This window comes from Sphaeramia orbicularis, chromosome 17 (genome assembly GCF_902148855.1).
Source record: "Sphaeramia orbicularis chromosome 17, fSphaOr1.1, whole genome shotgun sequence".
NCBI classification, from domain to species: domain Eukaryota; kingdom Metazoa; phylum Chordata; class Actinopteri; order Kurtiformes; family Apogonidae; genus Sphaeramia; species Sphaeramia orbicularis.
The window spans coordinates 46,419,658-46,434,624 of record NC_043973.1 but is presented as its reverse complement, the minus strand read 5'-3'; the positions used below and the strand labels follow the sequence as shown (position 1 = coordinate 46,434,624).

Below are 14,967 nucleotides of genomic sequence, written 5' to 3'. Positions count from 1 at the left end.
CGACCGGGCTCCTACTGTTGATTTTAATGCTTGGAAATACGCGAGTGGTGTAAAATCTGATACTTCCACTATTGAACAGAGTTTATTAGCATGAACAGCCAGATCAGGTGGATACATTTCCCAACCTGATGAGGCATGCTAGCCAATCAGCATTTCTCACACAAAGAAAAGTCTCCAACCACACATTCTTTCCTTTATATTATCAGTGATTTATTCATTTTTAACAGTTATTAATACCAAGAGTTGCATGTAAAGCTACATCTGTTTTATTAATCGGCAGCAGGAGAGGGCAGAGCATCGCATCTCAACTCACGCAGACGCTTGGAGGTTTAGAAGATGCATTAGAAGGAAAAAGCTCTCATAGGAATTACTAAGTAAGATTAGAAGAGCGGATCCAAAACAGCAGCAAAGTGGAAGTCTGCCGAGAAAAAACTGTCGCCAGGGATTTTTTTTTTCCACCCCTTTTTTTTTTCCTTCCCCCGAGGTTTATTTGGTATCACGTAGCATCAAACAGCCACTTTGGTAAACATGTGACGTGTGAGCTGTTTCATAGATTATTGTCATTTCTTGTTACTCGTCAAACATCTCACCTTCTCAAGAGCCATAATTATTAAAACGTGGAGGAAAAAATAAAAAAAATCTTCTAGTCCAGGGCTGGTCAGGTTAAATACACCTGGATTTTATCATGAAATACAATAAAAAATGGGAAAAAAAAAAGAGAGAAAAAATATAGATGGCCTCACAGTGTTTCATGTGGTTGTGGAAAACACTGGTCTACAATTTTTTAGAAATGATTTGCTTCAGAGATCAAATGTGCTAAATGTTACGTATTTTAATAAGATTAATTGGAAAATAAATGACAAAAGTGCCGGTTTGCTGATGTTTTCAAGGTATATGATTAAGTGTTATTACACATATATATTGGTTTATGTACATTTATATAATAGTTTTATAAATGTTCCACTAAATAGAACCTGTAAAGTGAATGTATTCTAATGTGCAGACAGTGTTTGGAAGTAGCTCTGAGACAAATATTCCTTTTGAGTCGAAATCGTTAATTCTTGAATTTCACATTTTGACCCAAGGCTGTATCTTGGAAAGTTCAGCCAACCAGCATTTTTGACATGATTTTTCTTTATCAGTGATTCTCATGTGGTAAAATTTCATTACTTTTATTCTGGAAGCATTTTCCTTGTAGACCAGTGAAAGTGACGGTACTTTTCCAGCTTCCTTTTCAACACATATAGGTCCAGTTTTATACAAAAATCTGATTTCACCTGTAGTTTTTTTGTGTTTGCAGGGCTGAAATGTTCATACATATTTATTTCTCTTTCTGCTTTCTTCTTTTTTTTAATACATTTTTTAAATTTATTTTCATCGTGCATCTCCAAAAGTATAATACAAAAAAAGTGATACATGACGATATATCATGATGCAGTAAAAAAGGCAATTTTTTGTTTGTTTCTTTTTTTTTTGTAATGATTATTTCCTCGAAGAATTGAATTGTTTATGTTTATGTTTATGCATTTGGCAGACGCTTTTTTCCAAAGTGACTTACAAGGGAAAACCAATTAAATCACTCAATCAATCAAATTTTATTTATATAGCGCCAGATTACAAAAACAGTTATGTCATGACACTTTATATATAGAGTTGGTCAAAACCAGAGTCTAAGTCAATTTACAGAAACCCAACAGAATCCTTCAGGAGCAAACACTTGTGACTGGTGACAGTGGAAGGAAAAACTTCCCTTTAACAGCAGAAACCTGGAGCAGACCCAGACTCCTGGAGGATGGACGACTGACAGGACCAGCTGGGGTTAAAGAGAGAGAGTAAAGAAGGGGAAAAAGAGAAAGCGATAGAGATAGACAGGGGGAGACACATGGAGGCGGTTGAGGATAAGTGAGTGGTGATGATGAAGGCAGGAGAGAGGCAGGACCACCGCAGCAGGTCCAGAGATAATCCTGGAAGAATCTGTGATAATCCTGGGAAAAATCTTATTAGAATATTTAAAATGGAATGTCTGACAGTGCTAGGATAGGAGGTGGTCTGTGCAGAGCTGGGTCTTCAGGAGCTTCTTGAAGATAGGCAGGGATGCCTCTGTTCTTGTAGCACTTGGTAGAGCACCCATGAAAAGAGCCTGGATTGTCTTGTACAAGGTCTGGGGACCACCAGACAACGTTCCCCAGACGAGCGGAGTGGTCATGGGGCGACATAAGCTTTTATTAGTGCACCTAAGTAGGTAGGAGCAGACCCACGGAGAATTTTGTAGGCTAGGAATAAAGATTTGAATTTGATGCGGGCAGCTATGGGTAGCCAGTGTAACTCAGTGAGTAAGGGGGTGACATGTGGCCTTTTAGGCTGATTGAAGACCAGACGCGCTGCTGCATTCTGGACCATCTGGAGTGGTTTGACAGCACAAGCTGGGAGGCCCGTTAGAAGAGCATTGCAGTAGTCAAGACGGGAGATAACCATAGTCTGCACCAGGAGCTGGGTGGCCTGTTCGGTTAGGTATGGCCTGATCTTTCTTAGGTTGAACAGAGTGAAACGGCATGATCGGGTGACGGAAGCAACATGATCTGTGAATTACGCCCCAAATATAAACATACAGTCGCTTATGCTAGCATGAAACTAAACTGAAACTTAACATACTTTCGTCGTCTGTTTCCTGACTTCTATGCCTCTGTTACTATTATTGCATTTACATTTTCACATTTGGCAGATGCTTTTTTCCAAAGCGACTTAAAGGGAAAAAAAAAACAAAAATAGAAAAAAAATACAAGAATGGATTAACCCTTTCATGCGTGAATTATTAGAACCTTAATCAAGATTTTTTTATCCTGAGTGTTTTTATTCCTCTTTAGGCATGAAAACAAAACAATGTGATTGACTTTTTTTTTTTAATTTTTTTAATCAACCTGTTTTTCATGGAGTTACAAAAATGTCCACTCAGCTACACCATGAATTTTATTCTTGAAGCAAAGAAACATGTATTTAAAACCCAATATCATAAAGTGATATGAAATCAGTGAAATGAAACCATGTTTAATGCAGCTAATCTGATGTTTTCTCACATTTTAACATATTCTAATACTAGTTATCACTCACTTCATGGAGATAATATGCAAAAAATAACAATTAACAATTGATTTCCACTCAAGAACCAATCAAGAACAGCAAAGTTACAATAATGGTATGAATTGCAGTTTATGAGATGATGCATAAGTTTCCGCTGTGTTGGTTGATATGGAACTAAAACAACAAAACCCATGAATATACAAGAGTAAAGCTGTAGAGGAACTGTCCACTGTAGTGACCACTATGCATGAAAGGGTTAAAGACATAAAACAGCTGTACAATTAAAACAGTGTCGTACAGAAGAATAAAAAAGCAGTAGCATTAGTAGTAAAAGCAGAAGTATCCACCAAGGTTATTATCATTAACGAAAACTAACGAAATGACAAAAACTAGAACTGAAAAAACATTTTCGTTAACTGAAATAAATAAAAACTATAATTAACCCTTTCATGCATAGTGGACACTACAGTGGACAGTTATTCTACAGCTGTTTTCTTGTACATTCATGGGTTTTGTTGTTTTAGTTCCATATCAGTCAACAGAGTGGACACTTATGCTTCATGGAACTTTGCTTTTCTTGATAAACCTGATGTGCAGTGACATGTTTGAGTGTAAACCAAATGCGGATTGTAAATAGACTGTAATTATCATTTTTTCTTTACCATTTTTTTTTTCGTATATTATCTCCATGAAGTGAGTAATAATTAGTATTAGAGTATGTTTAAATATGAGAAAACATCAGATTAGCAGTAGGCCTGTAACGGTACACAAAATTTTCGGTTCGGTACGTTTTTGGTTTTGAAAGCCACAGTTTTTTTTTGTTTTTTTTTCGGTTCAGTACGGGGAAAAATGAAAACCCCTCAAAATGTCTTTAGTAGATTTATGAATTTTTGAACATTTTTCCCCCGATTTTTGGACACAATAGAATATAGGAAAACAGGAATAATATAATTCTGCTGCTATAAATCAAATATAAAATAAAATAAATTATTAATATTACTAAATGTATTTTAAACATTAGTTTTGCACTTTTCCCTGAAAGGTAGTTTTGAACAAACAACAATCTAATCACAGTTTTACCAGCTCACATTCTGTATAAAAATAACAACAAAAAAATTCCACATGAAGTGCAGCATTAACAAGAGGGTAAACTGGTATTCTGTTGAAACAAACTGAAGAGAAACACTGACAACACAATGAACCAAATGATTTATTTTAGGACAGAGAACAAACTGTTTAGGACAGTGTGTGTGTGTGTGTGTGTGTGTGTGTGTGTGCGCGTGTCTGTGCGTGTGTGTGTGTGTGTGTGTAAGGTGCGATTTGTCTGGGGGATGGTTGGTTTGTTGTTTTTTTGGTCGGAGCCAGGGGGGTGCGGTCCGGTCCATAACTAACGTAACTAACGCTGGCGTGAAACAAAAGTGAAACTTTATTACCTCCTTATTTATTACCTTATGTTTTTGCCAGGGTTTGTTTGTCTGTCCGTTAGTGTGCAACATAACTCAAAAAGTTATGGACAGATTTTGATGAAATTTTCAGGGTTTGTTGGAAATGGGATAAGGAAGAAATGATTAACTTTTGGGGGTGGGGGGGTTCCGGAAGAAATCCTGGATTCTGGATCACTTTGAAATTTTCGTTAACATTGTGGTAAATGGGGCCAAACTTTTCGTTTCCCAATATCTCGCTTAATTATTGACCAAAACTCATGAAATTTAACTCAGGAATTGACAATGGGGTCCTCTATCACATTTAAAAGGCTGATCCGGATCTGATCCAGAAGGCGGATTTTATCTCAATTTATATAAAAAATGGGCGTGCCCTTACTTTTTGGCCTACTGTGCCTTTAATTTGGATAAAAATTTCAGGAAATGTTGATACTGGCACAAGGAACAAATGATTAAATTTTGGTGGTGATCTGGGGGTGGGGGGGCCCACGGGGGGGCCCACTGATCAGCCTTGGCGGAGGTCTGCGCTCTCCGAGTGCTTCTAGTTTTTATATACTTTCAACGTCCAACTCCGAGTTCCATTCCTCTGGTATACAGCGTGTGTGAGAGACACAAACAGAGCTAGTGTCAGTGTTTTAGAACTACCGTAGTTCCTAGGGGCCAAACAACATTCGTCTTATCAGCGTCTCTTTCCTGGTTGTTGTCTTTCACCTGAACCTGAACTGATCCAAACTGGACTGGACTGATGGTGGAGGGTCTGCAGTCTCTTCCTTCCAGGTTCACATCAGATTTGTTGTTTTTTTTTAACCTTATATCAGCTGCTATTTCATATTTCGGGTCAATGTGCACATCCTTCAATATGTCCGTGTGGAACTTGCGCAGATTTAAAGTTCCGAATCAAACAATGTCTTTTGTTCCTTTTTCTTTTTCTCAACATACTGTGCCGTTTCGGTACAGCTGTGTACCGAACAGGTGTGTACCGAAACGGTTTGGTTCGGTACGTGTACCGTTGCAGGCCTAATTAGCAGCATTAAAAGTGTTTTTATTTCATAGTTTTCACATAGTAGATCAGTAAGTACACGTTTCTTGGTTTCAAAAATTAAATGTATCATATCCATCTGAGTGGATGTTTTTGCAACTCCATGAAAAACAGTTTCACATAAAAATGTTAATCACATTGTTTTTTTTTCATGCCTAAAGAGGAATAAAAACAGGGAGGAAAAATTGTAATTAAGGTTCTCATAATTCATGCATGAAAGGGTTAAAAGAAAGAAACGATAACTAACTGAAACTATGTTGTGTGCTTACAAAACTAACAAAAATATGTAAAAATTATGGATAAAATTCCCTTCGTTTTAGTCTTCGTAAATGTCAGATTGATACGAAAGTGATTTATTTCGCGCTAGCAATTTTAGCTAGCGGCACCGTACGACACTTCACAGTCCGTCCCTTCTTGTCGTTTAGTCGTCTTCTCGTCCGAACTCTACCTGGAAACATGGAGAGTAAAGCTGGGAGAAAGCAGCAGAGTCCTGTCTGGGATTTATGTGAATACGACGACAAAGAAGATAAAAGATACGAAAAAACTACAATTAATACTAAAACTAAACTGTGTGCAGGACACAGCGTTATAAAAACAGCTTTGTTCCTGCCGCCGTCACTGAGCTCAATAAGAAATGGTGACATTGCACTTTACTAACTTATTTTAGTTATTTATTCCATTTCTTTGCTCAATTTATTATTATTATTATTATTATTATTATTGTGACTTGAAATTTTTAAATTTTATGTTCTTATGCTGGTTTTTATCCCGGATTGTTCTTATCTTTTCTGGTTTTTATTGTGTTTTATTGCATCTTGTTTTTATTTATTTGATCTTATTTATTTATTTTATTCTTTAACTTATCCATGCTGCTATACTGATGAACGGTGGAACACTGAGCACTTTTTGTCTTTTTGTCCTGTCTGTAAGCGTGATCAAGTACCTGTCTTACATGTTCAGTGTATGTACTGTAGTAATACCAAAGCAATCACCTAGACTGCAAAACAAATCTACCTACGGGTACAAATACAGTTACTTTGACCTTGAAACTAAAACTAAGCATTTAGAAAAAAATGAAAACTAAAAAAAACTAGCAAACCTGCTCTAAAAACAAATTAAATCTAACTGAATTAGAGAAAAAAAAAATTAAAACTAAATAAAACTGAACTATAATGAAAAATCCAAAACTATTCCAACCTTGGTATCCACTGGACCCCCTCCACTGCTCTGTGGGCCCCCCACAAATGCTGGGCCCCATGAATTTGTCCTGTTTGCCCCCCCTCATCGGCGCCCCAGCACTACTGCATTACAGCGAAAAGTAATCTGTTACTGTAATTAGGGCTGCTCGATTATAGAAAAAAAAATAAATAATCACGATTATTTTAACAATAATTGAAATCACGATTATTAAAAACGATTATTTAACCTTAAAGTTGTTTATTTTTTTCTTGCAAAACAATGTAAAATATACTCTTTAAACATAAATAAAGCTTTTAACCACTAAAACAAAGTACGTTCACTTTTGTACGAAACAAAAAAATCTTTGAAATCAAATAAGTGTACTGTAAATTCAAGTATGTTTCCTTTTGTAAACAAATAGTGCACTGGAATTAAACTGCTATAGACTTGCCATAGAACTGTAGCAATAAAAAAAACAAAAAAACTCACGTAAAGTGCAAATTATAAATTCAAGTATGTTCAATGTAGTATGAAACAGTAAATTCAGTGGCGTGCTGTGAGGTTTCAGTTCAGGCCTTCTGTATACATCAGCCATCTACAGGGTGTCGTATAAGTCTCCATACATAGGAGACATAATACATATGGTTCTAACATGTATTTCTTTATATTTCTTCTTTATAGTTCTTCAGCAGTGGAGGACACGCATTGAAATGTGTTCTTGACAAAATGGCAGTCATATAGAGCATATTATATAAATAAAAATGGTTTATGTCAAGAAACGTTTATTTTTCCTATGTATGGAGACTTATGGGACAGCCTGTAGAATACGTACGTTAGGGTTATACGGGTTAGGGTTAGGTTAATACAGGAGTTGCAGCGTAAAGAGATTTGGAGACTGAAGATTGCATTGCGGACGAAGTTGTTTTTATGCGTTTTAGTTTTTCATAAGATAAAGAATATGATAAAGGTGGCGGTGGTTAAACTTTAGATGGTTACAAAGGTTTGTTGTGTTAGCGGTCGGTGCGGACACAACTACGAAACACTTTTTGCACGTGATGTGTTTTTGCTCTTCGTCTTCTTCATCAAACCCAAAGTGATTCCATACAATTGAATTTGACTTGCCTTTTTTGTTTACCAAGCACTTCTGCTGTGATTCTCCTGCCGTTTTTTCCAGACCGCTGGGTACAACTTTCCTCTTGGGGTGGACCTGCCGGCTAGCTGGCAGCAGTAGCTTAGAGGGGGGCGGGGCAGAGCAGCTCATGGGAGCTTGCGTGCGCGTGAATTAAAACAACTCAAAATTAATAATTGTTTTTTCTCGATTACATAATTTTTGTAATCGTTGCGTGTAATAATCGAAATCGTAATTGAATTTCGATTACTTGCACAGCCCTAACTGTAATGCATTACTTTTGTAACTAGTCACTCCCAACACTGATGATTGTTTGTGTCCTTCCAGAAATCGCAGATAAAATCTATAACCTGTTCAACGGCTACACCAGTGGGAAGGAGCAGCAGACGGCCTACAACACCCTCATGGACCTGGGAGCCCCCACGCTGCACCGGGTCCTGTACCACTACAACCAGCGCTACGAGAGCTTCGGAGAGTTCACCTGGAGGTGTGAGGACGAACTGGGACCCAGGTACGAGTCTCACCCATAGGACACCTGTAGGGAATTTTCACTGCTAGATATTTCAGAATATCGCGAATAATACTAGCGATTTCGTCAGATAACTTACATTTAAAAAAAAAAAAAAAAAAAAAAAAAAAATTGACGATGTTTTTTATAACCGAATTTTTTTGAACTGTGTATCAATACCACTGATGGTGTTAATAATAATGTTCAAGGAAACTGTTTCTCAAGCCACAGCAAAGCACGTAAAAAATAATTTAATGGCAAAATGTATTTCAGTAAAAACCTGCAGATCTCGTAACAAAAAATAAATAAATAAATAAATAACTTGCGTAATAGCCCACTGTCAAATCCTAAATCTCTGCTCCGTCAGTCAGTCATGGTCATCGACATGTTGCCTCCTTAACGGGCTGTTCCAATACCGGTAGTGACGTAGACTCGTTTGTTTGTTTTTTTCAAAGGGACGGTGCATATTAACAAACACGACATGTGCCATTACGTACGATCACAGCCAAGGCTAATTTCCATCTTTAGGCTCTATATACACGGTGTTTGCTCTTTGTCCAAATAAAACTTTTTCAAAACTGTTTGGTTCCCCCAAGACCTTGACTTTTTGTTCATTTATAGTTGTGTACCTACTTTTTTGGTTGAGGTTGTCCCTGTTTTGTGTAGTAGAAAAGTTCATTTTAATTAACGTATGAATGAACGAATGCATAATTCGCAGTAAATTGCATTATACTGACAGAAAATTCTTATGTTTTAGTTAGTTTTGTAAGCACACAATACAGTTTCAGTTAGTTATCGTTTTTTGTTTTAATTATAGTTTTTATTTCAGTTAATGAAAAAAAAATTCCATGGTAGTTTTCGTCATTTCATTAGTTTTCATTCACGATAATAACCTTGGTACATTTATGGCGATTTTTTTTTTTTTTTTTTTTTTTTTTACTGAATTTGCACCTCTTTTGCTTATAAGTAATACGCAAAGAACAATTAATGAAATGTAAAATCGATTTCATATCAATCCGACATTGACGAAGACGAAAGCGAAGGGAATTTTATCCATAAGTTTTATGTTTTAGTTTTGTAAGCACACAATACAGTTTCAGTTAGTTGTTGTTTATTGTTTCAATTATAGTTTTTATTTCAGTTAACGAAAAAAAAAAATTCCATTGTAGTTTTTGTCATTTCATTAGTTTTCATTCACGATAATAACCTTGGTACATTTATGGCGATTTTTTTTTTTTTTTTTTTTTTTTTTTTTTTTTTTTTTTTTTTTTTACTGAATTTGCACCTCTTTTGCTTGTAAGTAATACGCAAAGAACAATTAATGAAATGTAAAATCGATTTCATATCAATGCGACATTGACAAAGACGAAAACGAAGGGAATTTTATCCAAAAGTTTTATGTTTTAGTTTTGTAAGCACACAATACAGTTTCAGTTAGTTATCGTTTTTTGTTTTAATTACATTTTTTATTTCAGTTAACGAAAAAAAAAAATTCCATTGTAGTTTTCGTCATTTTGTTAGTTTTCATTCACAATAATAACCTTGGTACATTTATGGCGATTTTCTTTTTTTTTTTTTCTTTTTTTTTACTGAATTTGCACCTCTTTTGCTTATAAGTAATAGGCAAAGAACAATTAATGAAATGTAAAATCGATTTCATATCAATGCGACATTGACAAAGACGAAAACGAAGGGAATTTTATCCATAAGTTTTATGTTTTAGTTAGTTTTGTATGCTCATAATACAGTTTCAGTTAGTTGTTGTTTCTTGTTTTAATTATAGTTTTTATTTCAGTTAACAAAAAAAAAATTCCATTGTAGTTTTTGTCATTTCGTTAGTTTTCATTCACGATAATAACCTTGGTACATTTATGGTGATTTTTTTTTTTTTTTTTTACTGAATTTGCGCCTCTTTTGCTTATAAGTAATACGCAAAGAACAATTAATGAAATGTAAAATCGATTTCATATCAATCCAACATTGACAAAGACGACAACGAAGGGAATTTTATCCATAAGTTTTATATGTTTTAGTTAGTTCTGTAAGCACACAATACAGTTTCAGCTAATTCTTGTTTTTTCTTTTAATTATAGTTTTTGTTTATTTCAGTTAACAAAAAAAAAATTCCATTCTAGTTTTCATCATTTTGTTAGTTTTCATTAACAACAAAAATGTTTTTACTGAATTTGTGCCTCTTTTGCTTATAAATAATAGTCAAAGAACAGTTAATGTCGTAAACATGACCAGTACAGGTACACTATAACTTGTTTTTCCTGTTTTTTTGTGCCTAAAATAAATCAACCAATACTTCGTCAGAGGGGAAAATACACTACAGCTCCACCTTGGTACATTTATGGCGATTTTTTTTTTTTTTTTTTTTTTTTTTTTTTTACTGAATTTGCGCCTCTTTTGCTCATAAGTAATAGGCAAAGAACAATTAATGAAATGTAAAATCGATTTCATATCAATGCGACATTGACAAAGACAAAAACGAAGGGAATTTTATCCATAAGTTTTATGTTTTAGTTAGTTTTGTATGCTCATAATACAGTTTCAGTTAGTTATTTTTTGTTTTAATTATAGTTTTTATCTCGGTTAACGAAAAAAAAAATTTCATTGTAGTTTTCGTCATTTCGTTAGTTTTCATTCACGATAATAATGTTTTTAGTGAATTTGTGCCTCTTTTGCTTATAAATAATGGTCAAAGAACAGTTAATGTCGTAAACATGACCAGTACAGGTACACTATAACTTGTTTTGCCTGTTTTTCGGTGCCTAAAATAAATCAAACAGTACTTCGTCAGACGTAAAATACACTACAGCTCATAGAATTTCCTTTTGTTTTGATACAAACTAAGAACGGTAAATGACAAAACGGTGAGTCCGTCAAATATTTGCGTTTTTCAGAAGTGCCCACATCCCTGATATGTAACCTCAGATCACAAATATGCATTCCTACGAGTAAATTGATCATCAAGTTCGGTTCGGTGGCCAATTTATCAGAAAGACCCGATAAGTATACAAAACCCTGTAGGTCTGTCCTGACTCAGGCCTTCACAGAATACCAAAAGAGTGAGCCGTTTTAATAATGCATAGCCTGCGATCATTTTCCTGAATTGCAGCGATATGTGTGCGCGCTCTGGCTTCATTGATGAGTTTCCCTCCCACCAACAAAGTGCAGTTTGTCGGCCTGAACTTGCGCAATCGACATTGACACGCTCGAACAATAACAGCACAGCCTGTCTGCAAGATTGAGGAAAAGTGGCAACAGGACAAGAGTCTGGGTTGGATCACAGTTTGGTGTGAACAGCGCTCTCAAGACGGTCCTTTCAACGTGAAGAAAAAAAATAAAGATGACAGTTACCACCAGTTTCAAACACAGGAAGAAGGAAAACCCAGGCGCAGATTTAGCAGAGTGTGGTCCGTTAAGAATAAAACATATGGCAGAGTTGGACCGGACTTAAATTACTGATTAGTTTTTACTTTACCCCCTACTCCGAGTGTGGAACGGCAGTTTATATACTCACTACTCCAGCATTAGCTCTATACAAGTGTGATGATGGAACTGTGGAAGCTGAGTCCTGTTACTTTCACTACAAACAATCTAAATCTTACCAAGTCTGTTTTTGTCATTTCTAGTCCAAATATCTCATCACACTTAAAATAAGACATAATCACCTAAAGAGGAACTTTTCAGTCAGCTTACCAAGATAATTTTCACTTGTTCCATTGGCAGATTTTTTTAGCTTGAATTAAGCAAAAAAAAAAAAAAAAAAAAATCTTGAATCAAGCAAAACAATTTTGAATTAAATAAAAAAAAGATCTTGAATTAAGCAAAAAAAAACTCTTGAATTAAGCAAAAAAAAACTTGAATAAAGCAAAAATCTTGAGTTAAGCAAAAAAATTATTGAATTATGCAAAAAAAATCTTGAATAAAGCAAAAAAAATCTTGAATAGAGCAAAAAATCTTGAATTACACAAAAAACCTCTTGAATTAAGCAAAAAAAATCTTGAATTAAGCAAAACAAATTATTGAACTAAGCAAAAAAAAATTATTGAATTGAGCAAAAAAAAAAACCTTGAATGAAGCAAAAAAAACTCTTGAATAGAGCAAAAAATCTTGAATTAAGCAAAAAAAAAGCACTCTTGAATTAAGCAAAAAAAACTTGAATTAAGCAAAAAAAACTTGAATTAAGCAAAAAAAATCTTGAATTAAGCAAAAAAAATTATTGAATTAAGCAAAAAAAAATCTTGAATCAAGCAAAACAATTTTGAATTAAGTAAAAAAAAAATCTTGAATTAAGCAAAAAAACCTCTTGAACTGAGCAAAAAAAAACTTGAATAAAGCAAAAATCTTGAATTAAGCAAAAAAAATCATTGAATTAAGCAAAAAAAATCATTGAATTAAGCAAAAAAAATCTTGAATTAAGCAAAAAAATATTGAATTAATTGAATTATGACAAAAAAAATCTTGAATTAAGCCCAAAAAAAATGTGCCAATGAAACAAGTGAAAATTATCTTGGTCAGATTTCTTGAAATAAGATTTTTCCAGCTCTGTTGTCTGAAAATAAGTTCTTACATCTCACTGAAAAGTTACTCTTTAGGTGATTGTGTCACTAGTCGCTTTTCCGTTGACCCTCAAATTGCATGAATATAACATACGACAATTTGGCCCAAACTCTAGTTTTTCGATTAAAACTTTTTGTGCTGGCAAGAGGTGGTTTTTTGGGCGTAGAGCAATTAGTATATCACACAGAACTGCGATGGAAAGGCCTTTTTCCTCAACTAGTCACGTGAAAAAAAAACAATGGATGTTGACGGACGTTACAACAAGCAAAGAAAAGTTTTAAAAGGAACATGGTGCGGTATGTGTGGACACACCAGGAAATTGAATCATTTTTTACTTTAGTACGAGATAGAGGGGTAATATATAATAACGTTTGTCGTCACGTTTATGGAATGACTTCTCGTGTCGTCTTGTGATAATAAATAAACAAATCATGCTTTTCTTTTTTCTTTTGTTCAGAAAGGGTCTAGTTGTAGATGTTTCCTGTGTGACAGTTTCGACTGTGACTCCAGTCTTCCTCAGAAGCGTCATCCGACGTACTGCTGATGTGTCATTTATCAGCTGGTCAGCTCAACGGACCAATCAGAGTCCGTCGAGCCGACCGCACCTTCCCCGCCTTAGATGGTTTCTGGTGGAGGGCATCCCAGGTGTGTGACTGACGCTGCTGAGGAAGACTGGAGTCACAGTCGGAACTGTCGAACAGGAAACATCTACAACTACACAACGGAAGAAAGAAAAGTATAATTACATTAACAGTAGACAAAATGAACATCATTAGTCTTAAACAAATCACTGCATTTGTGATTGAATAGAAAAACTGACATTATGCACTTTTTTTTTTTTACATATAGTAAATACTGGTAAAGTTTTGTGCTTAATAGAAAAGCAACTATTGCCAGTTTCATTGTATTACAGTGACTAGACTAAAAGTGACACTCCCTTTGCAGTTTTTCATTCTGATATATTTTATGAAAGAACTTTGAATGATTTTTGTTGCCATTAAAAGAAGCTAACTCTTCTTTAAACCAGAATCCAGTGTTAATCCTTCTTATCCATAGCGGCTCCTTTGCACATATTTCAAAGCAAGCTGTAATTTGTTCCAAATAACGGCTTTTTTTTTCCCTTTTTTTTTTTTTTTTGACATTTAGTAAATATTGGTAAAGTTTTGTGCTTAATGGAAAGGCAACTATTGCCAGTTTCATTGTGTTACAGTAACTTGACTAAAAGTCCCTTTGCAGTTTTTCATTCTGATATATTTTATGATACAACCTTTAATGATTTTTTTTGCCATTAAAAGAAGCTAACGCTTCTTTAAACCAGAATCCAACATTAATCCTTCTTATCCATAGCGGCTCCTTTGCATGTATTTCTAAGCAAGCCGTAATTTGTTCCAAATAACGGCTTTTTTTTTTTTGTTTTACATTTAGTTAATATTGGTAAAGTTTTGCGCATAATAGAAAAGTGACTTTTGCCAGTTTCATTGTGTTACAGTAACTTGACTAAAAGTCCCTTTGCAGTTTTTCATTCTGATATATTTTATGAAAGAACTTTGAATGATTTTTGTTGCCATTAAAAGAAGCTAACTCTTTAAACCAGAATCCAGTGTTAATCCTTCTTATCCATAGCAACTCCTTTGCACATATTTCAAAGCAAGCTGTAATTTGTTCCAAATAACGCCCTTTTTTTTCCTCTTTTTTTTTTTTTTTTTTTTTTCCCTTACACAATTACAACCACATCCGACAGTGGCTCGCGCAGCCAAATCTCCATGGTATCAGCCCGTTTCGGAGCTCGGCAGTGTCCGACATTTTTTGTTTGGATTCTCCGAGGTGGGCAGATGTTCCGCTCCCGGCTTCCAAAGTGCTGTCTTTGATTGTAGATGGTTGTTTGTGTGAATTAAAGTTACGGGGGAAATTCATTCAAAGTGACTGGGAGGGAGAGTGAGCTTAACCTCCGTGACATCACCCAGGCCCATTTGTTGTAATGTTGAACCGGAGCCCCCCCCCCCCCCCCCCCCTCCCCCTCTTC

General features: G+C 35.1%; 1 protein-coding gene across 1 annotated transcript in view; it reads left to right on the top strand.

The window, feature by feature from the left end:
* Nucleotides 1–14,967, top strand: part of astn1 (astrotactin 1) — a 982,704-nt gene that overhangs the window by 920,155 nt on the left and 47,582 nt on the right. The window contains 1 exon segment of the mRNA XM_030160213.1: nt 8,195–8,378. Within this exon segment, the coding sequence (XP_030016073.1) occupies nt 8,195–8,378 (184 nt within the window).